A 25,815-nucleotide genomic window follows, 5' to 3' on the forward strand; every position below is an offset into this window, starting at 1 on the left:
CATCAGGTAAGTTAAATTATTAATCAGGAATTTGTTTCTTTTCAATGAGGGTGGGACCGAAATCAGTCTGTGTTCACTTATTCTCTTTAAAGTGTCTTGAGATAACTCTTGTTATGATTTGATACTATAAATATAATTGAATTGACTAAGTGACACTTATAATTTACTTATTTTACTTATTTATTTAATGAGAGGATATACAATGACCCAATAATTCCCCCAAGACCAAGCATTTAGTGCAGGGGCGGACTGGGACAAAAATTCAGCCCTGGCACTGTAGTCACACCAGCCCACATTACCATGCAGCCCCACCCACGGACACTTGCATTCACTAATTACATTTGTGTACAGATGGTGAAATAATATAAGCAGTACCTTATGTAACAGATTTTTAAACATTTAATAAGTTACTGGCAAACAATGCTTACTACTTTTTAAAGAGCACACGTTTATAACAAATGTACACATACTGTGTGTCTGTTTAGGCTGTTTGTATGCTGTTACTGTCATTCTCTAAGTATGTTTCTCTCTGTTGACACTGTACATATTGTCCATCTGGTTCTCCATCTTTTCATCCGTTTTAACTCTCTAACTCTGCATTTTTAATATATTTTTATGGCTGTCTGATTATTCTTCAGGATTTTTCCTTGCACAGAATTGGCCTTTGCCTTGGGGGAACATGTAAAGCAGGGTGGGTCTGGTCTCCCCCAGGAATTTTTGAGGGTAAAAGACTTCAATTCTGATACATTTTTGGGCACCAAATTATGGTAAAAACGTCTATATTTATGGCAAGGAAATCACAAAATTCTGATGGCAGGTAACAATTTAAAATACAAAATATAATAGAATATTATTATATTCAGTAGTCCAGTAAGGGGGCTTTCACATCTGGGACATGGGCCAGAACCGACAACACTTGACCCAAGGTCCAGTTGTTTAAAATAGCATGAACAGGGCTTCATGGTCACTTTTTTCCCCCCAAGGAGCACATTTTGCTCCCAAGTTGAAAAATGTAGGATTGACTTACAGAGGCTACTGCTTTTACTGCTAAATTGTACAATAATACAATCAGGTTATGGATACAAAACACTGTGAAGTGTAATGTTTTCTACATTCTATTGATCAAAAATGATCAGTGATGTTGAATATATCCTACAGTGTAATGGACCACCACAGTTCATGCATACATGTGAAGCGTGGATTAATTGCAGAGTTTAACCTACATAGTGTAAAACTAAACACTAAGTGAATGGGGCACAGCAGAAAGACAGAGCAGAGCGACGCTGCTTGTTCAGGGTTGTCATGTGTACTCCTATAGGCCTATACTTTGCATCAGGCGTTAAAACCAACTGTACCAAAATTGGACTACTATGTAACGCGACAACGAGATGTTTTTAACCATTAATGAAACTATCAATTTAATACTGATGCCGTCAGACGGCCACGCAGACAGACAGCAGTCAGAGCTCCGGCGAAGCTCTCTGCCCATCAGCAGCGGCTTAACGCTGCTGCAGCCGGTCCCCCAGAGCAGCATGATCACCGGGAGGGTCCGGTACAGCCTAAACCCTGCAAACAGAGATCCCCGTTCCCGTTTGAAGGTGACGTGCTTGATTTTGACCTAACGCCCCAATTTGAGTAACTTCTGATTGGGTCGGTCAGCCCATCTCGGGACCAGGCCGGCCGTTGCCGACTGGTCAAATGCTTAATATTTATTACTATTAATATTATTACTATTATAACCATAGTGAGATCACGATAAAAACCCATCCTATGCGCTGTCGGCGTGTAAAAACAATTTGTATATTAAAAATAAAAAAAAATCTGAGCGGCCCACGATAAAAAAAAGTGGTCCGGCCCCTCTGGCATTTGCCAGACTTGCCAGATGGCCCATCCGCCCCTGATTTAGTGCAACAGTGGCAAGAACAAACTTCCTTTTAGGCAGCAACCTTGGACAGACCCAGACTCTTGGTGGGCGAGCATCTGCCGGTGCCAGTTGGGACACAGAGACACTGATACAGATATACAGATAGAGAAATATGATTCATAATAATTATTATTGTCATTGTGCAGTGTACAAGTACAAAGACAACGAAATGCAGTTTGCGTCCAACCAGAAGTACAAAAAAAAGCAGAAAAGTGCAATGTGATATTCAAGTATGGACAGGTGGTGCATAGGCAGGACAAGAAATATATTGCAGTGTTATAAGAGCAGAATAAATATGGCTATGTAATATATATATATATATATATATATATATATATATATATATATATATATATATATATATATATATAAAACCATGTATGAACAACATGTAGTAGCAGTGACATTATACTAGTAGTAAGAATAATATAGATATATGCAGTGTATTATAGCAGTTGGTATGATGAACAGTGGCAATTACAGTAACAATAAAGATAATGGAAATATGACTAGAAATAATAGTTGTAGCAGTAGTAGGGTGTAGTGAGGTGTAGCAGGGCGCCGAGCAGGACCACTGCAGCAGCTGCACCATGATTTAGGTGCCACCCCAATCCAAGGAAGAATGTGAGGCGAGAAAACATAAGGACTACGGGGAATGAGCTCCACGGAGCTGAGTTGGTAACAAGCATTACTGGGACATGAATGCACACAGATGGAAAGAGTGAGGAGAGAGAGGAGCTCTCAAAGGAAGTCTACCAGCAGTCTAGACCTATAACAGCATAACTAAGAGCTGCTCCAAGGCAAACCTGAGCCAGCTCTATAAGGGTTGGTAGATGAATCTGACGACTATGAAGAGAAGCAGAGAAGAGAAGGGGTTCCATGTCTGAACTATATACCCTCCCCGCTGGTCTATGCAAACAATAGTTTCTATGTAACAGATCAATATTTTCAGGTACTTAGTAATCCTCATCATCATGGATGGAACTAGGAACTGGTGGAGTACAGGTAAAGTAGATGATCAGTCACAAATAAAGGAAAGTTTTCTTTGCAGTTCTGATTGTCAAGAATTCCTGATGATTGTCCCATTTCTCAAATCTCTGACACCAAACTGATCTCAAACTAATTATCTCAAAGTACACAAAACATAAAACTACTGCTGTTGATTGAGTCTGTTAATGTACGTGGGAAATAATAACAAAAAAATAATAATCCTGACTGATAATTTAACGTACTTGGTGATGTTCCTAGTTCAATCCATGCAGCTGTTTCCGGCTTTATAGCAGCTGAGTCAGTCTGAAAAATAATCATTACACTTGATGGGCCATAAAAATGCATGTTTATTAGCGTTGCCTAGCGTCTCTGTCGGACAACTCTCCTGCTTCTGTGCACCTGCGAGTCCTCCTACGTCTACCAACGGGGCGAGCGGCGTGTCTGCGTCTGCGTGGCATTGTCAAAAAACAACCTGATTTGAGTAACAGGTCCTATTTCCTCTCTCTGTCTCTGTCTGTCTGTCTGTCTGTCTGTCTGTCTCTCTGTGCTGCAGTGTTTGTGGATGTCCTCAGCTCTCAGAATGAATGGGAGTATCGGGTCCTATTCATAAACTCTCAAGACAATGTTCTGTGATGTCATTGATGATGTCACAGTTTATGTTACACATCATAATTTATGATCTCACAGAGACAACGTACCATGATGTCATTAATGATGTAACATGCTGCCTTCAAATGGGGTGCGTTAATGAATCAGTGATGTCAGTGATGACGTCACAAATCCTTTGCAACAAAAACTTATGGCGCGTTCATGCCACCTCGGAATGACAGGGACTGCCCCCGTGATTACGTTGTTTTTCCGACTACCAGCGTTCACATGGTTAGGATGGTGTCAGTCTATGGATGGTGTCGGGATCAGGGTTCCAAATTAGCACCATCTACTAGCCAAAAGCTGGTAAAATATGCAAGTGGCTGGTAGATTTGCTACACTCACCAGCCAAAAAAACAATGGTACTCTATTGAGTGGCTGGTGAAATTTGAACAATGAATAGCCATTCGGCTGGTGGACGAAAAAGTTAATTTTGAACCCTGGTCGGGATGCGTGTTCTTCTTCTGTTATACTGGCATTTGGCATAACAACTTGTTGCATGACTGCCACCAACTGTTGGCCGTAGCCTAGGAGCATCAGGTGTGCGAAAACCTGGTGAAAACATGGAGGCCACAATAATTTGCTGCTGTTTTCTTATGCGAGCATACAAACAGCACATCGTCAGGTGTTTTTGTTATCTGCAGGACAACGAACGGGAAACGACATGGATAATGTGTTGTTGTTTTTTTATACATAGGCCTATTTATGAATAATTTGAAACATGTTATGTCTGTGTATGTTTCTCAGCAGAGGCATTTGTCCACAATTAACAGTTTATTGTCATTGAAATATGTTTAGTGAACCAAAGTCGCCTACATCAAACGTCAGTTTTCAACAACGCGTCACCAACTGGGAAACTCGGTTAGCAAAATCTAGCCCGAGTTTCCCACCTCTGATTCCGACAGGAAGGGACGTGAATGATGACGTTTTTACTCGGAAAAACGTTTTTCCGATGTCCTGTGAGATCACAAATGATTATGTGTCACATTAACTGTGACATCAGTGACATCACAGAACATTGTCTTGAGAGTTTATAAATAGGACCCGTTACGCTCATCAGGTTGTTTATGTGTATCTTTGATGAGTTGAGGATTGTGCCACCAGATGGAACTCTGACTCTCTTATACAGTTTATATTCTGTCAGAAACAAGAACAGACTGAACACAAGTGGAGCAGAAACTAAAATAATCTGATAAACTTCAGCTCTGAACTGTAAATGTTTGATGTTGATGATGCTGCTGTTTTTAAGGAGAGACACTAACAGACAGAAACATCATCTTTACCTTTATTAATCTTCCATAACATGTCTTCTTTCAGAAAACATTCATGTTACTACACTTTGTCTGTTTGTGTCTGTAGACCTAGATGATGTCTCATTCGTAAATTCAAATAACATTTACACTCAGAAATCTGAATTTCACTTTAAACTTAAAAACAAGCTGGTTAGGATCCATACATCTGCAGAACATTTGCTACAAATTGTCACAAAAAAGCAGGAAATCTCCACGTTTGAGGGGCTGGAAGCTGATCTTTCTGACAGACTTGTGGAAAGAAAACATTGATGTTACTCCTCTTGTCTATTAGAATAGAAAAGTCTTCATTGTCATTATACATGTACAATGACACCGAATGCTGTCCTTTCAATGCAAACATCAGCAAAAGTGCAAAACAGGTTAATGAATAAATATAGAAGAGCCTCTAAAAGTCACTATGAGAAAATATAAAGTAAAGACACAAAAACACAGCTATATAAGACATTCACCGTACAGTTCATCTCTGCAGCACCACGATGCTTCATTCTGAACAGTTGGCACATATTTTGCCTTTAACTAATATTTACCCCCCCTGAGATTTGGATATTGCACAAGTCCATATTGGGATTTTGATAAAATTGCAATGAATCATGCAGCCCTACACCACAGTGGACACTAGTCTGTCATTCCTTACATTGCCACCTGCTGGCCAGCTGCTGTAAGAGCAACACAGATTTCACAAATCCAAGAAGGCTGACAGACCGACTCATCCTACCAATTCTTCTAGACACTCAGAAACAGAAGTACAGTTGTGTACCTAAAAGGGTACAATGCTTGTCACAGGAGAGGTTCCCTTTAGAAAGACAATTGTGTACCCTTCAGTACCGGTATGTTTCATGTTGTACCCTTAAATTAGTCCAAAGGTACATTTCTGGCCTCTTAAAAAACATACTGTACTTTTAAGGAAACATGTTAAAGTCTACCTGTAAGAACAGAAATGTTCTTGTCTCGTAGTTCAGTTTTTAAGTGTGTAGGAGGAGACCCTTGCAATTAAAAAACATGTTTTAAAGGTTCCCTTCCACACATATTTAATTACTTTTTGGTAATGTCTGAAGTTCTATCATGGACTCTGTAACCTTGGTTACCTTGTTTCAAACCATTCTAGCGTGGTATAATGCTGTGTTCCAGACACAATGTTTAGCCCGTAAGTTACGACTTCAAGTCACGACTCATGACTTGGTAGCGTTCCAGGCAAAGTTACGACCCTTACAACAAGTGACGAAGGATAACAACAAACTGACAAACCGATATGGCCAACCGTACAGCATTTATATTTTTATGCAAAACTTTCTATAACACTCCACAGACACACTTTGTGCCTCCAAGTTCACTCCTTAATCAGCAATAAAATGTAACTGTCTATGTCAAGAACATCATGCATATGTGTCCCAAGTTTTAATGATATTTGTCTACTGGTTATTGCACTACGATTTCTAATAGACATGTTATGGCATATGTGGTATGTTACAATAGAAATGTAGGCCTACTCAGAAAATTATTTGATATAGCTACTGGTCAAGAGTTCAAGCAAAGAGTATAGAAGTAACTTATATACTCTTTGCAGCAAAGTAGGATGTAGCTTGCAATCGTACAAACTAAACTGTTCCAAAAGCATTTCGTTGTCTTTGTACTTGTACTCTGCACAATGACAATAAAGTTGAATCCAATCTAAAAAATAGACGTTCTTGCCTTGAGAAGGCTTAAATTGTAAGTATTAACAATGATGCTATATTTTCGAGCTGCAGTGTTTTGTGTAGAAAAAAGAAAGACATTTATTAGACATTGAAGTGCAATAGGCAGTCGACAATCATTCCTGTTCAATACTGTCACTATTAACAGAGGATTGCTTTAACAATGACAACTTTAGGCGGGTTCCACACGGTAACGTTAGGTAACGGCAACCTAGGTAGCGGCCGCTACCTAATGTTAATGTTTCCTGCTTGTGTGTTAGCAGTTTTCTGTGTTCTCTCTGTTTAGTTTTAGTTCTATCCTTGTATCTTTCATGCTTCAGTTTTCAATTTTTCATCAGAGAAGTTTAAACGTCTTCAACTTGTTTCATAGTGAACACGTTCACCGTGTTACAGGGTTCCTGTTTTAGTGAAATAGACCTTCATACAGACAGAAACTTGGCGTTAGCTTTAGCATTAGCTTCTGTCTGTGTGCAATCACCATGTTATGCCTCCTGTTGTCCTCGGGTCAAATTTAACCCATCTTCAAAAGGTTTCTATATCAGAAATTTGGGGTTTCTTTCAACCAAACTGTCCACGAAAATAATGTGGATGGTTCCATACAACGCTCTGCACAAGTTAAATAAATGTTTAGTTAACTAATTTCATTGAATTTGGGTGTTTTATTCAATGTTATACCATGTAAAGAAAAATTGATAATAGACTGTTGAAAAACATAGGAAAAAAGAATTTAAAAAACGAAGGAAAAAAGTGACAAAAAAAAAAAAAATTTGTAAAAGTGAGAAATGGCAGGATAATCTTCAAAAAAGTCAGGAAAAGTGACAAAAACATGGGAAAAGCTAAAAAAAAAACGTCAGAAAAGTGCAGAAAAATATTGACAAAAACTTCAGAAAAAAAAAGTGTTGAAAAAGACAACCAAAACGTTGGAATTTTTTACATTTTGACCCAGAAAAACAAAAAGTTGCATCATGGTCGACGGGGAAGACAACTTGCTTTAATACCGATCTTTACCGATGTTCTCTCCTCTTTCACAGATGTTTCTGACGCTCTGATGGTCTCGTTCCTTTCAGTCGCCGTTGAGTCCTGTGAGTCCTCTGTCTTTTTTCATCTTCTGAGTTCTGAATACAGTTACTGTCTTTGTAATAGATTACTTGGAGGGATTACTTTATGTGTGCAGTGAGAGGACACACTGTCAGGACAAAGTTAATTACTCCTGAAGTAATCCAAAGTATTTAATGTCATTTCAGGGCATGTATTTAGTTAAACTGTTCAGAGTTTCAGAGTCTGACCCAAAAGCAAGTGTGGACAAGGCAGCAGTTGGTATGAAGGAGTTCAATAAAGAACACAAAGAGAACTAACATACATGTAAGCTGATGACTGACCAATCACAGGGAAGAAACCAGGAAACCAGGAACAGCTGACACAGACTTCTTGACAAAAGTATGACAACAAACCAACAACAGAAGCAGAAAGCAGAGACTAAATACATGAGGTAACGAGGGGAGAAACAAGGGACAGGTAACATGAGGGCTGATGAACAGGTGAGACACATCAGGGCAGAGCAGCCAATCACAGAGGAGGGAAACACACAAGACAGGAAGTAAAACAAGACATGACACAAGAGAAACAGACACTACAAAGTAAAATAGGAAACTGAAGCATGAAACATCCAAAAGGATAGAACTAAAACTAAACAGAGAGGACACAGAGAACTGGTAACACACAACCATGAACAAGGATAGAACTAAAACTAAACAGAGAGGACACATAGAACTGGTAACACACAACCATGAACAAGGATAGAACTAAAACTAAACAGAGAGGACACAGAGAACTGGTAACACACAACCATGAACAAGGATAGAACTAAAACTAAACAGAGAGGACACATAGAACTGGTAACACACAACCATGAACAAGCAGGGGACATTAAAAACAGCAGCATCATAAACATCAAACATTTAGAGTTCAGAGCTGAAGTTGAACAGATTATTCTCGTTTCTGCTCCACTTGTGTTCAGTCTGTTCTTGTTTCTGACAGAATATAAACTGTGAAGAGAGTCAGGGCTCCATCTGGTGGAACAATCCTCAACTCATCCTTGAAGATACACATTTCTCACTTGTTTCCCGTTTCAACAATGTGTGTGTGTGTGTGTGTGTGTGTGTGTGTGTGTGTGTGCGTGTGTGTGTGTGTGTGTGTGTGTGTGTCTGTGTGTGTGAGTGTGTGTGTCTGTGTGTGTGTGTGTGTCTGTGTGTGTGAGTGTGTGTGTGTGTGTGTCTGTGTGTGTGAGTGTGTGTGTGTGTGTGTGTGTGTGTGAGTGAGTGTGTGTGTCTGTGTGTGTGTGTCTGTGTGTAAGTGTGTGTGTCTGTGTGTGTTTGTGTGTGTGTGTGTGTGTGTGTGTGTCTGTGTGTGTGTGTGTGTGTGTGTGTGTGTGTGTGTGTCTGTGTGTGTCTGTGTGTGTGTGTGTGTGTGTGTGTGAATACGACTCATATCAAGAAAAACATCATTATGTTGGCGAAACTGCAGCTATTTTATTAGAATGACATGAATAAACGTTACTTAACATAACGTCAATAAACTTAAATGGGTAAACTCGTCCGTGAACAGATTCTAATCAGCAACGTAGTTTAACAATAAAAACTACAATTCCCAAAATTCCCAACGTCATCAAAAGTCTGTGACATGACGGCATTAAAAACAGACCCAGAGTTAAACATGTGTTTTATTCATCAGGTAGTAACAGATTACTCTGATTCATCAGGTAGTAATAGATTACTCTGATTCATCAGGTAGTAACAGATTACTCTGATTCATCAGGTAGTAACAGATTACTCTGTTTCATCAGGTAGTAATAGATTACTCTGATTCATCAGGTGGTTGTTCGATACTTCCATGAAAGTGAACAGGTTGATTGTAAGCGTTACATCTGACTATAATTCTCATGTCGTCATGAGCTACACCTCTGTAGGTACAGTTGGGGGGGAAACGACAGCTCGTCTCTGATGCAACAGCTTACAGTCAACAATTGGAAAAATAGCATTGCTAGTTGTATAACCATTGTTATCTAGCACTCCTCCTCCTTCACCACAGATGGCTTGGACGGACGGCGTTCACATTATCTTTGATGAAGGTATTGCTCTCCCTGCAGCCCCCGTATGGGTTCACGATTTCTCTGTCTGCTATCATCCAGATACATTGGTCCTCAGTCATCCCAGCGTTGATGTGCTGATTATCAAACGCATCCCAACTTTGTCCATCCACAGAGAGCACGGCAGCAGAGAGGAGCAGAACACCAGCAAAGATAGAGATCTTCATCTTGATCTGGAGAATACAGAGTTATAAAAACTGACATATCTAACATCTCTTTATATTATCATATAAAAGCTGTTAGAGACTTTACTCTGACATATCTAACATCTCTTTATATTATCAAATAAAAGCTCTTAGAGACTTTACTCTGAAAAAAAAGCGTCAAAACGAAAACAGGAAGCAAGAACGGCAAAAAAATGTACACAAAAAAACAACAAAAACGTTGAATAAAGGGTAAAACAAGTTGCAAAAAACAGAGCGTCTGAAGTGTCAGAAGAGTAAGAAAGTGTCAAAACGTTCAGAGAAAAGCATTGAAAACTAAAAAGCTGAAAACAGAATCTACATCAAGCAGAGAAGTTTGAATGTCTTAGAGCTCCTGCACACTGGCTGCGTGGCGAGAGCGTGTCAGCTGCATGGCGTGAGAGTGTCATTTATTTTGGCTCCCATGTTAACAGGTTAGAGCTTGCACACTGCCTGCGTGACTCGCACGTCTCAGAAAATGCGTGCATGCTAGAAATAGGACAGAAGCCTATTTTTCACGCAACACGCAAGCATGTTGGAAGCATTTCCAGGCAAAATAGAATAGGAAAAGATGTTCACATGTGATTTTGACACGAATACATTTAATAAATAACATTTTGATGTTTGAAAGTCTCTAGGTTTTGACATAAATGCAGATATAAATGTAATTTAAAAAAATAATAATAAATAATTATAGATTTTCAAATATTGCACCTGTCAGAACAGAACCAAATATTCTGTAGCCTATTTTGCCGTCAATACTTCCGGCGTTGTCTTTGCTGTAATCAGATCAGTATATATTTATGTTTAGCTAGCGCAGCCCGCTGATTACCTTACAACGCTAGTATTTCGGGCACAGGGAAAGTATAAAGAAATCGTTATTTTGTACCACTAAAAAGGCTCAAAATATCACCAAACTTCAACGGCAGCATAATGAGGGTCCCTACATGTTAACAGAAGCATTGAGAACTTTGTAAGTACAGACAGTTTATTGAATGAAGAGCTGCGGGAGCTCCGTGAAAGGGCTACGAGAGAGAGAGCTACTGGTAGTCAATGCTGCAACACAGCCTCGTACTTCGGGAAACTGATGGTGTTATCTGCGGATATTGTGAAGCTATGGCCACCCAACCCGTTCTCATTCCGAACTCGTAAAATAAGGACGTTTGGACAGTGGCTGTCAGCGTCTGATGTGACGAAAAAGGCGTCTTTCAGCGTATTTGTGTAAAGCACTGGGGAGAGCAGCAGTTAGATAGGATTTAGCGAGTAGTATGTAAGGGAGAATTTCCGCGCAAGGAGGTTGGTTGGGGGGGTGGATGGGTCAAACAAACACACGACTTTCACCCAGGAGAGCGGTGGTTCGCATCCCGCTTGTCACGCTTGCTATAGTCGCTTTTTATTTTCCTCCCGCGTGTCACAGAACCGTACGCCCACCCACGACCCTTTCCTAAACATAACCATCCCGTTCTTCCCGCGTGTCACGGAACCGTAAGCCCACCCACGACTCTTTCCTAAATATAACCATGTCACGCTACAGGTAGAAATCATTCCTACCACAGGCAATTAAACTTTTTAACACTTCATTACTGTTGTGAGAGTGAGGAATAGTGGACCCAAATGCAGGGAGAGGCAGGCAGGCAGGAGTTGGCTTGAGTTAGGATTTATTAATAACAAAAAACGACAGCGCAGAGGCTGGAAAAAACACTCAAAAAAACTAAGACAAAAATACAAAAGCAACAGGAAAAACTCAGGCTGACGGCAACTCGGGCAGGGAACAAAGGAGCAAACTTACGACAAACAACGGAATACAAACAGACACCACGATACAAAACGATCTGACAAGAGACAAAGGGAACACAGGGGTTAAATACAAGAGGTAATGAACAAATGAGGGACAGGTGACACGACAGGTGAAACACATCAGGGCGGGGCAGGACAATCAACAAAGGCAAAAAGTAAAACTAGACATGACAGGACAGAAAACAGACTATCAAAATAAAACAGGAAACCAGAACAACAGACAGGAAACATGAAATAACCTAAACACAGAGACTTGACACAATATACAACAACACAACGGGCAACAGAAATATACAGAATGTACCAAAAAACAGAAAATGTACAATGCAAAAAACAGAAAATGTACAAAACCATAACACATTACTGAGTGTTAGATAAGACTCATAGACATCATACCTGCACTAAGTGCAACTTGCACAATAGGTTTATCTATATTTATCATTACTAGTTAAGCAGTTGTACATTTTTATTCACAACTTGTATATATTTAAACTATTTGTTCTTATATTCTATCCTATTATTATTTCATGAATATTGTATCCTATTATTTCATGTATATTCTGTATGTGCACTGTGTGTCTGATATTTTGCTGCTGCAACACTGGAATTTCCCATTTTTTTGAGATCAATAAAAATCCATCTATCTATCTAGCTATCTCTCTATCTATCTATAGCCCTCTTATGCTGTTGTTTCTCTCTGTATGCTGTGCTTGCATTACCCAAAAGTGATACTCATTTGAAAAGACAGCCAAGCAAGTCTGGACAAACAGACAATGAGAAAAAACACAAACACACACACAGATTAGCATTAAAACTAATGTTTATTTTGCATGTATATTTAAGTACAGTAGATAGAAACAAGCCCAAGAAAAATACAACAAATACAATGCAGCCATTGCACTGTATATTATTTCTCATCCGTTGCTTTCATTTTCCCACAGTTCTGTTTAATAATGCATCTCTCGACGCTTTCATGGTACAGAATAGTAGGTATAATCAGTTACTAGAGCTATATATCTTTTGTTCGCTATTTAAATTTAAACAATAACCTTTATTTTATGTTAGCTAATGTATAAAACAACCATCTGTATCAGTTTTACATAAATCTTCAGCATACAATTGTCTTGACCATATGATATGTAATACGAAGTGTTTTACTTAAAATATGCTCTGTGTGCGAAGCAAAAACACACCAAATACGCAAACTTGCATAGACTAGCTTTAGAATAAGTGAACATAAACTAAGAAATTATTTTAGAATCAGTTTCCTCTGATACTGTCCCAGTGACTTCCACCTCACACAGTGTCAGGAATTCTCGTCTTCCAGGAATCACAATGTTGACATAACGACCTTCCATTCCATTACACAGAAAAGTTTTGGAGGTCCCAGCTGCGATAGATGAGATAACAGCACATCTGACGAAAAATGAAATAAAACAGAACTATGAATAAAACTGGGTTCGTACAGATCAGACCCTCGACCTAGGGGGACTTTGAAAATGTAGTTTTTGCATATTTTGCAATTTCATGAAAGTAATTCTTCGTGTAGATGGGCGTGGATTCAGCTTGATTAAAAGAACACGTGGATGTAAGGTTTTAAAATATGGGATGTTAAATATTGGAGTTATAGGCAAAACGCATCTACCTTGATTATAGTGCCACCTAGTGGTCCACATAATATTTGTGGTATGTGAGGTCTATGTGAGGGTCCCATAGTCCATGCTCACTTTGACAAATCAGTATACCACTGTAGGAGTGGCCTCAGGAGTGGCCCTAGATGGTACCCTCTAAATTTCATAAAAGTCGGATAAGCCGTTCATAAGATTTAATTTGGCCGAGATATGCAACTGTTCTTGTTTTAGTAGCTAGCTACACAAATTTTTTTGTACGTATTTTGTGCATTCTTTAACCAATAAAAATTCTTTTGATAAGTTTTTGTCAGGTTGGTCTGGAGATGATACGTACCAATTTTCGTGCAGTTCGGACGCACGGTCTAGGAGGAGTTCGAATAAGTGGGTTTACGATATATCCTGATTTTTCGTGGCGAAAAGTCTAGGCGGAAATAGGCTTAGTCTATATCCTGTGATTCAGCTGAATTCAAGGAATGTGTAGATATGACGTTTTTGAATCTATGATGTACGGTTTGGGAGTAATAGGGCAAAACCCATTCTTATATCATAGCGGCCCCTGCTGATGGATATTTGTCATTTTTCCTTTCCAAGATACGCATCACACTCTGTACCATCCCTGAAAGTTTCAATTGTGTAACTTGTACGGTTTAGGCTGCAGAACCACTTTTAATGGCAGAAAAATAATAATAATCCTCAGAGATACACCAGCTGGTCCAGGGATCCGCGTTGCATGCATATGTCCATTCTTGTCCTGCCACAGTAGATATCCAGTGCACTAATCTCCTGTAATTTATACATCCAATGTTAAATGTTCGAATCTAATATAACACAGAAAGTGCAGTTACCTGGGGTTATCGTTGCCATTGTCATTGAGGGATTTTCCAATGCGGATCTCAGCACCATTGATTCTCTCGGGGCAACAATCTCCTCTGTTGGTGATGGTGACAGTGTTGATCTGATATGTCTTCAGGAGGTCCAGTCTCCACCATGGTTTTAAATCTGCTTGTGTGACGCTACAGGAGTCCTGTCCCAGGTCGCTAGCACGATTTCCATCAATGGCCCTTTCAGGGATGGCATTCCCAAACAGGGAAGACTGAATCACGTTTCCACCTCGTAGCAGGGCGTTACAGGGCGTTACAGGGCACTGCAGAGCGTAGCAGGGTGTAACAGGGCATAGTACGGTGCGGAGCAGGACCACAGCGACAACTGCAACCATGATTTAGGTGCCATCCTAATCCAAGGAAAACTGATGGGCGAAAAAAAAAAATAAGGACTCCGGGGAATTAGTTAGTTAGTAACCAGTTCTGTAAGGGTTGTTAGATGAATCTAATGACTATGAAGAGAAGCAGAGAAGAGAAGGGTGCCGTGTCTGCAGCTATACACCCTCCCCCGCCGGTCTAGGCGAATGCTGCAACTCCTCACTCCCTAACTATAAGCTTTATCAAAGAGGAGAGTTTTAAGTTTACCAAACCTAGACTGGGAGCTGGTTCCACAGGAGAGGAGCCTGATAGCTGAATGCTCTGGCTCCCATTCTACTTTTAGAGACTCTAGGAACCACAAGTAACTCTGCATTCTGGGAGCGCAGTGCTCTAGTGGGACAATAAGGTACTAAGAGTTCTTCAAGATATGATGGTGCTTGACCACTTAGAGCTTTGTAGGTCAGGAGAAGGATTGTAAATTCAATCCTGGATTTTACAGGAAGCCAATGCAGAGAAGCTAATACAGGAGAAATATGATCTCTTTTTGAAAGTTTTTGTCAGAACACACGCTGCAGCATTCTGGATCAGCTGGAGAGTCTTAAGGGACTTATTTGGGCAACCTGATAGTAAGGAATTACAGTAGTCCAGTCTGGAAGTAACTAATGCATGGACTAGTTTTTTAGCATCATTTTGAGACAGAATGTGTCTAATTTTGGCAATGTTACGAAGGTGAAAAAAGGCTATTCTTGAGGTTTGTTTTAAATAGGCATTAAAGGATATATCCTGATCAAAAATAACTCCTAGATTTCTAACAGTAGTGTTGGAGGCCAGGGCAATACCATCCAGAGTAGCTATATCTTTAGATAATGAGGTTCGTAGGTGTTTCGGGCCCAGCACAATAACTTCAGTTTTGTCTGAGTTTAACGTCAGACAATTGTAGGTCATCCATGATTTTATATATTTGATGCATGCTTGAAGTTTAACTAACTGACTGGTTTCATCTGGCTTGATTGATAGGTATAATTGGGTGTCATCCGCATAACAGTGAAAGGTAATTGAGTGTTTCCTAATAATATTGCCTAGAGGAAGCATATATAGGGTGAATAGAAATGGTCCAAGCACTGAGCCTTATGGAAAACCATGGCTAACTTTAGTATGCCTGGAGGATTCATCGTTAACATTAACAAATTGAGATTGATCAGAGAAATAGGACTTAAACCAGCTTAGTGCGATTCCTTTAATGCCAACTAAGTGTTCCAATCTATGTAACAGGATGGTATGGTCAATAGTGTTGAATGCAGCACTAGATCTTAATCTAGTAAGACAAGTACGGAGACAAGTCCTTTGTCAGCTGCAGTTAGAAGGTCGTTAGTAATTTTCACCAGTACCGTCTCTGTGCTATAATGCACTCTGAATCCTGACTGAAGGTCCTCAAACTATTCCTATGTAGAAAATCACATAACTGATTAGCGACTACCTCTACAAGGATCTTGGAGAGAAATGGGAGATTAGATATAGGTCTATAGTTGGCTAAGACCTCAGGATCGAGGGTGGTTTTTTTCAGAAGACGTTTTATCACAGATACTTTAAATGACTGTGGCACATGACCTGTTAATAAAGACAAATTTATCATATCTAGTAATGTAGTGTTAAATATGGGTAGCGCTTCTTTAAGTAGCCTCGTTGGGATGGGGTCTAAGAGACAGGTAGATGGCTTTGCTGAGGATATCTTTAACATTAATTGTTGAAGGTCTATAGGATAAAAGCAGTCTAAGTATATGTCAGGTCTAGTCGTTCTTTCTAGCGATCCTGCATTTAAAGGTGAACCGTTAGAAGTTGAGGGCAAGAGGTGATGAATTTTATCTCTAATTGTTTAAATTTTATCATTAAAGAAGCTCATAAAGTCATCACTACTCAGAGCTATAGGAATAGATGGCTCAGTAGAGCTGTGACTATCTGTCAGCCTGGCTACAGTGCTAAAAAGAAACCTTGGGTTGTTCTTATTTTCTTCTATCAGTGATAAGTAATAGTCTGATCTGGCCTTTCTGAGGGCCTTCCTATAGGTTTTTTTTTGTCTTGCCAATCTAAACGAGATTCTTCCAGTTTGGTGGAACGCCATTTACTTTCAAGTTTTCGCGAGGTTTGTTTTAATTTACGAGTTTGGGAGTTATACCAAGGTGCTAGTTTCCTTTGCTTAATCATCTTTTTTTTGAGGGGAGCAACAGAGTCTAAAGTCATCCGTAGCAACGCTCTAGCACCGTCTACAAAATTATCAATTTGGGAGGGACTAAAGTTAACATTAAGGTCCTCTGTTATATTAAGGCATGACATTAAGTTAAATGCTGTTGGAATATCTTCCTTAAATGTAGCTATAGCACTGTCAGATAGGCATCTAGTGTAGAAGCTTTTATCTAATTTTGTATAGTCGGCTAGTCGGAATTTGAAAGTTATTAACAAACGGTCTGATAATAAAGGATTCTGCGGAAATACTATTAAATCTTCAATTTCGATGCCATATGCCAGCAAAAGGTTGAGGGTGTGGTTAAAACAGTGGGTGGCCTTATGCACACGCTGACTGAAACCAATTGAATCCAGTAGTGAGTTGAAAGCAATACTAAGGCTATTGCTGTCAACGTTCACATGGATATTAAAATCACCTATAATAAGTACTTTGTCTGATTTAAGGACTACGCATGATAAAAACTAAAAAATTCAGAATACAGACCTGGAGCTCGGTAAACAACAACAAATATAATTGGCTGTAATGTTTTCCATGTTTGATGTAGAAGATTATGAACAAGGCTTTCAAAGAAGTTATAATTTAGTTTAGGTTTAGGATTAATTAACAAGCTTGAATCAAAGATGGCTGTAACTCCCCCTCCTCGGCCAGAGCCTTGAGGAATTTGACTATTATTATGACTGGGAGGAGTGGATTCATTTAGACATATTCTTCATTGCACAGCCATGTTTCGGTAAGACAGAATAGATCAGTTTGTTTACTAGTACTGCTTTAGAAGACAGAGATCTAATATTTTATAGTCCACATTTTCCTATTCTGTTCTATCATTGCAGTGGTAGATTTAATTCAAATTAGGTTGTTAAGTATAGCTCCTCTTTTGTTTACCTTTGATTTAACCGATCTGAGTCGGGGGACAGACACAGTGGTTATGGAACTATGAGTGGGTGACTGCTCCAACAGAAGCACAGAGGAGCGCGTAGCACTGCATCTCTGATTACTAATATCAAACTTTGGTTGTCATGGTTTTTGACCGATAATAGACTCAGATTTCTTGATATGAGAGCGGCTCCGTCCAAAGTGGGATAAATGTCGTCTCTCTCCTAATCAGACGAGGCATTCCCCAGAATGCCCTCCAGTTATTAATGTAGCCATCATCATTAGCTGGCACCATTCCGACAGACAGCGGTGGAAGGATGATATGCGGCTGTACATGTCATCGCTGATCAGATTTGGCATGGGTCCAGAGAAAAATACTGTGTCCGATATTGTCTTTGCATATGCACAAAGTGACTTAACATTAATTTTAGTGATCTCCAATTTGCATAATCGGATATCACTACCACCTACGTTAAGTATGATCTTACTGTATTTACGGTTATCTTTAGCCAGCAGCTTTAGGTAGGATTCCACATCGCCCGCTCTGGCCCCAGGGACGCACATGACCGCAGCCGCTGGAGCCGCCAACCTCATGTTCCGCAGTATAGAGCTCCCAATAACCAGAGTTGGCTTCTCAGCGGGTGTATCACTGAGTGGGGAGAAACTGTTAGAAAGGCGAAGATGTTGGTGGTTAGCCATAGGCTCTGTTTTAGCGCGACCGCCGTCATGTGAACTCCCCGGTTTAGAGCTAGCAAGCATACGATTTTGATTCCATGGTGCGGAGCAGTGAATGAACTACAGTTATTACAAGTATCTTTATCACTAAGGAGGCAGAGGAATAGCTAAACATTTGACACACTGAGCAAGGGAGAGCAGGAGAGGGAGAGGAATTAGCAATTGCTAATTGCTAAGCAAAAGTAGCTAACAGCATTTTAACAATTGTGAGATCAGCGAGGCAATCGCTGTAAGAGAAGAGAACTATAAGTGCTTGAGTATAACTAGTGTAGTTTAAATGCAATCCAGGCAAATAGCCGCTAAATTAAACAATAAAGCAGAGTTGAGTAAGTTTTTGCTGGAGCAGCAAACTAGCGTCCGTGACACGGGAACACCAAAAGTGAGACAATGCGCTTACCGTAAATGTCAGGTGAACTGTTGGCAACTGTCCGATCAGGGGCAGTTCTACATTGAATTACACCCAGGGCGAGACCCCCTTCGAGCACCCCCCCCCAACAACATAAGTTAAAGAGAAAATTATCTATTTATATATACACAAATCCTTCATTACAGCATTTGAAAAACACACTTAAGATGATCCAGTTATTTAACTATTGCAATTACAACAGGAAACACTTTTTAAGGTGCACAATCTCCACAATGAACACAATTCTGCACAAAATAGGTACAGGTATAGGTTATCAGAACTTAAAATAAATGTACACTATATACATAAATGTACCAACAAAAAGTTTGCATGATGTGCAACGTTTATATAGGCTACTAATGCAATCATACAGTAAAGCATGCCTATGTCTTTTATTGTTGTAGTGTTTTGTCCACCACTCAGTTTTTGGCTCAGTTTTATCAAGGGGCTAAGTGTTTTAAGGGGAGTTGTGCTTACCGCAGGTTCTACCCTCACTCCCTCATCTCTGTCTCTCTCCTCCTGAGTCTCCTCCTCACTATGCATGCCACTGCCACGACACCACCACCACTATCATCAGCCACGGGAGCTGAAATGATAGATAATAGAAAACTGCTTCGCGGAGCAGAGGATTTTTTTTTCAAGTGCTTGTGGCGCCCCCCCATGACTCATGATAAAATGCCACCCCAGGCGGCTGCCCGGGTCACCCGTGCCAAAAACCGCCCCTGTGTCCGGTGCACTAATCTCCTGTAATTTACACATTCAATGTTAAATGTTTGAATCTAATATAAGACAGAAAGTGCAGTTACCTGGGGTTATCGTTGCCATTGTCATAGAGGGATTTTCCAATGCGGATCTCAGCACCATTGATTCTCTCGTGACAACAATCTCCTCTGTTGGTGATGGTGACAGTGTTGATCTGATAAGTCTTCATGAGGTCCAGTCTCCACCATGGTTTTAAATCATTGTTAGTGATGCTACAGGATCCCTGTGCCCAGTTGCTAGCACGATTTCCATCAATGACCCTTTCAGGGACACCATTCTCATACAGGGAGGACTGAATCACGTTTCCAACTCTAGCAATATTGGGATCTAGACAAGGTTACAACATGTTTCATTAAAGACAGTTAATGGAAGGCACAGACATATTACATGTGTTGATCTGACCAAATTTTCCACCAAAGGCAGTCACTATATTTGATTGAACTTTGAATGTGACTGTCTGCTCAACATCATCTATTAGTTACGTTAAATGGTATGAATCACCAGTTGGAGCAGTGATTCCTAAAGCCTGACCAGTGACTTCCACCTCACACAGTGTCAGGTATTCTTGTCTTCCAGGAATCACAATGTTGACATAATGACCTTCCATTCTGTTACACATAAAGGTTTGGGAGGTCCCAGCTGCCATAGACGAGATAACAGCACATCTGAAGAAAAATAAAATGAAACAGAACTATGAGTAAAACTGGGTTACCACACAGACTATGAATACATCTTACCACTAGTTGTATTTAAATTCTAATCATGCTATTGCTGTGAAAACTATGGCTTTCTATTAGGGAAGTATGTATTGTGGCCAAATGGCCCCTGAATCGTTGCCATGCCAGGTACATGACTTCAAAGGTCTCCCATTGTGTTTGTCAACACAAGCACATGGCCAAGAAGCTAGCCTACAGCAAGGCACGGCTGGCAACCACTAATCACCGCCCCCCAAGACAAAAGGAGCCACGCAGACCAAGGCAAGGGAGTCTGTGTTTGCCACTCAAGCTAACCACTGCTCTATTTCCTGCACCCAGAAAGGAACTCGCGGTCTCCTGTCCCCTCCTTGCACAACTTCAGCGGTGTGCCCCTCTACTGCACCTCGCCTACCCAGCTGAATTCCCCAAGACCTGACCCAACCCTGCACATCAGCCATGCCACGAGGGAGCCGCACCGCTGCACTCCTTACTTTGCTGTACCAAGAAAAATAAAGCAACCACCTTAGTGGGTATTCACTGCAATCTGATTCTGGTCCATTCTTGTCCTGCCACAGTAGATATCCAGTGCACTAATCTCCTGTAATTTATACATCCAATGTTAAATGTTCGAATCTAATATAACACAGAAAGTGCAGTTACCTGGGGTTATCGTTACCATTGTCATAGAGGGAATTTCCAATGCGGATCTCAGCACCATTGATTCTCTCGGGGCAACAATCTCCTCTGTTGGTGATGGTGACATTGTTGATCTGATATGTCTTCATGAGGTCCAGTCTCCACCATGGTTTTAAATCTGCTTGTGTGATGCTACAGGAGCCCTGTCCCAGGTCGCTAGTACGATTTCCATCAATGGCCCTTTCAGGGACACCATTCCCAAACAGGGAGGACTGAATCACGTTTCCACCTCTAGCAATATTAGTATCTAGACAAGGTTACAAAATGTTTCATTAAAGACAGTTTATGGAAGACACAGACATATTACATGTGTTGATCTGACCAAATTTTCCACCAAAGAACTGGCAGTCAGTATATTTAATTGAACTTTGAATGTGACTGTCTGCTCAGCGTCATCTATTGGTCATGTTAAATGGTATAAATCACCAGTTGGAACAGTGATTAGTTATAAATGTGATAATTTAGATATATATATATATATATATATATATATAGATAGACAGATAGATAGAGACATAGATAGATAGAGACATAGATGGATGGACATATTGCATATGTCTATTAAATACTAAAATGTGAATAAATTGGGGAATATCAATAATTTATTTCAACCAATCAAAAGAATAATCTCACCAAATTTGGCGCTGGTCTGTCCTAGAACAGCCAGCAAGACAAAGACCACAGATGAAGTCATCATCCTGTGGAGGAAGTTCACATTCAAAAATGTTATTTAACATTAAATTAAATACTTATGCATTATTGTAAAGTAGAATGTACTTAATGACTTACCTTTTTTAAGTACTGGTAAATAAACAAGTTGTAAAACGTAGTTTTAGAAGTTTGCTGGAATTGAAATATTGCTTCCTACATGTTCATGGCTGATGACAGGTAAGTATTGACTTTTTACTCATAAAGGTTTTATTGAAGGTATTATTGTACTTACAGTAACGGGTGTAGTTGGTCTGCACTAGGGGCTGTTGATGATTGTCAGTATCGTTCCCAGGTTAGTGCATGTGCTGCGTGTTGTAGCACACTACACCTCTCAGCTCTTCTTTGTGAAGTGCGGACAGCGGCGTTCAGAATCCTGTCCAGCTTCCAAAATATAGGCTCATCCAAAATCTGGATTACGTGGGAGTAGTCTAGTGTTATTCCATCCTCCCAATCCACACAAGTTTCTGTCGGGCGGGGCCAGATTAACATGTCAGGGAGTCCAGGGAAGAATTATTTAGTTTTTGCTAAAATAATGTCAATGGTGTGTGTGTGTCTGTTTGTGTGTGTCTGTGTGTCTGTGTGTGTGTGTGTGTGTGTGTGTGTGTGTGTCCTTCTGTGTGTGTGTGTGTGTGTGTGTGTGTGTGTGTGTGTGTGTGTTTGTGTGTGTGTCCTTCTGTGTGTGTGTGTGTGTGTGTATGTGTGTGTGTCTGTCTGTGTGTGTGTGTGTGTGTGTGTGTGTGTGTGTGTGTGTGTCTGTCTGTCTGTGTGTGTGTGTGTGTGTCTGTCTGTCTGTGTGTGTGTGTGTGTGTGTCTGTCTGTGTGTGTGTGTCTATGCGTGTGTGTGTGTGTGTGTGTTCTTGTTTAACTACATTCATGGGGTCCAATGTGTGATGTGTTCCTGTGGTGATTTATATGTTTTTTATTTTGTTATAAAATGTTAATAACAAAAAAGGGTCAAACCAGAAATAATAAAGTGTCAGGACTATGTGAAAATGGATGAAGTGTAGATTACATTACAACAGGAAATGTTTTTTTTGGAAAAAGGCAGTTTACCTCAGAGAATAACAAGACCTCTCAACTGTCACATAAGTTGTGAGATTTCCTCATACCTGAGGAGGGGAAAGATGTGCAGTACCTGTTGTCCCAACACAAACAAAGACACTTTGTGTTTGAAACAACATCATATAAACAGTTTGCCAGATTAGATATCTTGACTAAAAAATGGGGAAAGTTGCTGAACTTTCTGGAGGCTCCTAAGAAGCTTTCTGCTGGGGAGAGATGTGTATGATGGGTTTATGGTGTTGTTATTTATACATATGTTTATTTGGTTTATGGGTTATTTTGTTACTATTCTGTTAAATGGTTTTGAATGATGTTAGTTGCTTTATGTCTGTGTGTGTTTGTGTGTGTCTGTGTGGGTTTGTGTGTGTGTTTGTGTGTGTGTGTGTGTGTGTGTGTGTGTGTTGTGTAGTTACTGTGTCATCTTTTCTTGATTTTTGTCTGGGTGGGTGGTGACGACGAGGTGTGTGTGTGTGTGTGTGTGTGTGTGTGTGTGTGTGTGTGTGTGTGTGTGGGGGGGGGGTGTTCATGTGGTGATTTATATGTTTTGTATTTTTGTTTTCAAGATCAAGATCAAGATTAACTTTATTGTCCCACAACGTGGGAAATTTGTCTTGGGCACTTAACTCATGCTGCAGCCATAGTAAAAACAAAACAAACAAACACAGGCAGCATGTACAAACAACAGATACTGTACAATACCATACCACAGACCTTACTATGGTCCTGAAAAACCCATCATGGTGTTATGCAATACTTCCTGCCTTGTGTTTTCCCACCTTTGTGATTGTCTGCCCTGATGTGTTTCACCCTCGTTACCTTGTGTAGTCTCTGTGTTGTCTTTGTCTGTTGTCAGTATTGTCTTGTCTTGTATTGCATTGTATTGTGTTGGTGTGTATTTCTACCCCATTGTCTCGGTGTTCCAGTTTGTTTCGTATTCCTGGTCTTTTGGATTCCTCAACATTTTTTGGAACTATTTTGCCTGCTTCTTCAGGACATCTTTTGTTGTAACCCTTTTGTTGTTTATTAAGTCTATATGAGACATGCAATAATACATCCTCAGGTATGAGGAAATCTCAACACACACACACACACACACACACACACAGACACACACACACACACAAAAACAAGTCCCCAACAAAAAACAGAAGTTTTTTTCTGCTTTTTTCAAAGTTTGTCGCTTATTTTAATTTTTTGTCACTTTTCTCGCCCTAGTGTTGTCTTCCTTCTTTTCTACTGTGTTTTTTTTAAGTTTCTGTCTCCTTTTTCTCATCATCATTTAAATGTTTTCTAGGTACACAGCTGTTGTTTAGTAAATCGTTGACATCGCTGTACTGTTCCTCTTTATATGACTTTTTTTCTAACAAAAAATTGTGCTGGTTAGGGGGTACATGGCTTTAAAACTCTTCAAAGGGGGAACATTATTGAAAAAAGCTTGAGAACCAGTGGTGTAGTGTTAGAGCATTTGATGTCTTGATTTGGATGATCATTTACATTTCAAAAGGTTGTAAATCTAGGTTTTTACAATAAGTAAACTGTAGTCCACCACAGTCAACTTTAATCACACAAAATTAGGGATGCACCGAATCCAGGATTCGGCTTCTGATTCGGCTGAATATTGGGCTTTTTGACGGGGTTCGGTTTCTGCTGAACCTTAGAATTTTTTCCCACCGAACCGAACCCTGTGTACATAATCACACACACAGACAAAGTGTTTCAGTAAATAGCCTCGTCCATGTTGTCATTATCGATGCCTCCATCTGGCCTGAACTAAGAAGACTTACGATGGTGAAACTAGAAGCCACAGACTGGTCAAGAAAAAGCTGATAAAGATCTCCATGTGGCAGCTCTGACCATGTTCCAAGGAGAGACTGAGGTCAGCGCAGAGGCCAGCGTGGGAGAGGAAGCTCCATGGGACGCCAACCACATGACCCTGAGGTGTACTTCAGATATGACACTAAAGGACACTGGGCCAAAGACTGTCTGCAACAACAGACCAGCAGCCATCAGGCCAACGGAAACGGGGAGGGGGGGAGGGAGAGACCGCAGGAGGACGGTACTACACCCACAGCACACGCACATTCTGACACATACACTATTAGGAGAAGCTAAGCTACTAGATTAAGATATGTATTACCTCCAAAACAAGAATGCACCCCTTGTGTGCACCTATGTGAAGTATCAATTGCACCCATTCTATAAAATGGCTCAATGTTGATTCAGTTGCACATTCAGCACACATTCAGTAATTAAGTCTTTGCATTTCCTGATACAGCTTCTCTCAAAATTAGTGACGACTATGTTCATTTTGTTGGTGCATCAGAAAAAAATTAAAGAAAAGAATAAACATGTCACTTTTTTATACACACATGTTCGTGCACCAACAACACAGGCAACTTTTTGAAAATTGCATTTCTCCTGTGTCAGTAATGTCAATCTAAAGGGATGTGATCTCATGTTAACATTAGGAATTGGATTCTAAAATTCATAAAGTGATAGGATTTGATAAATATGACTCTGATTATTTATTGTATGTCTGTCAGTGACTGACTTTTGGAAGAAGCCAGGAAATGCACTTCTGCTTTGAACACACAAGACGTGCAGAAGGACTCACTACACCGTACATCACTCGTGTCATTAGGGTCAGACAAAGTGTATGAAAAACAATGTTACAGGGACAGCAAAAATTAATGACTAACGATCACACAAATATTTGGGTCAGATAACAAGTGTGTTGCAGTATTTCATTAGAACCTGAAGAACAGAACATGTTGACAGTGTATCATTCATCCCTTCATGTCTCCCTCTCTGAGCATACAGGACGCAAATGGGAAGATTTGGGAGTATTTATGTCAAAATTTAACACAGATCGGCAACCTACTGAACAAAAATCTGTTTATTACAGCGCTTGTCATCTTTGATTCAGTGAGCCTCGTTTCTTTATGCAGCCTCCTGTTAGGCAGCAGGAAGACAGAGCTGGTTGGTGTATGTAGATAAGTGTTTAACACTTGTGTGGTGTTCATATTTTTGTTACACAGCCAATGTTCCCTGGTCTGGTGGACCCACCACATTATTAAACTTTTAAATCAATACAGCCATAACAATGTATGTAA

The 25,815-nt window shown here is 40.1% G+C and overlaps 2 protein-coding genes across 10 annotated transcripts in view; both read right to left on the reverse strand.

Moving 5' to 3' along the window:
* Positions 1 to 22,010, reverse strand: part of LOC116058018 — a 347,926-nt gene extending 325,916 nt beyond the window's left edge. For 4 of the 7 annotated variants that reach the window (XM_036006602.1, XM_036006600.1, XM_036006601.1 and 1 more), the window contains exons 1-4: positions 21,923 to 22,010; positions 21,563 to 21,627; positions 20,894 to 21,176; positions 20,040 to 20,203 (exon numbers count right to left, since the gene is read on the reverse strand). In XM_036006602.1, coding sequence (XP_035862495.1) covers positions 20,040 to 20,203; positions 20,894 to 21,176; positions 21,563 to 21,626 — 511 coding nt within the window. In that variant the 5' untranslated portion in view covers position 21,627; positions 21,923 to 22,010. Of the gene's footprint in view, positions 1 to 20,039; positions 20,204 to 20,893; positions 21,177 to 21,562; positions 21,628 to 21,718; positions 21,738 to 21,922 lie in introns of those variants that run through there. The other 3 variants (XM_036006604.1, XM_036006599.1, XM_036006597.1) reach the window with 2 other exon arrangements.
* LOC116034148 (calpain-2 catalytic subunit-like) overlaps positions 1 to 25,815 on the reverse strand; it is a 228,387-nt gene that overhangs the window by 197,298 nt on the left and 5,274 nt on the right. The window lies entirely within an intron of this gene.

This window comes from Sander lucioperca, chromosome 10 (genome assembly GCF_008315115.2).
Source record: "Sander lucioperca isolate FBNREF2018 chromosome 10, SLUC_FBN_1.2, whole genome shotgun sequence".
Taxonomy (NCBI): Eukaryota; Metazoa; Chordata; class Actinopteri; order Perciformes; family Percidae; genus Sander; species Sander lucioperca.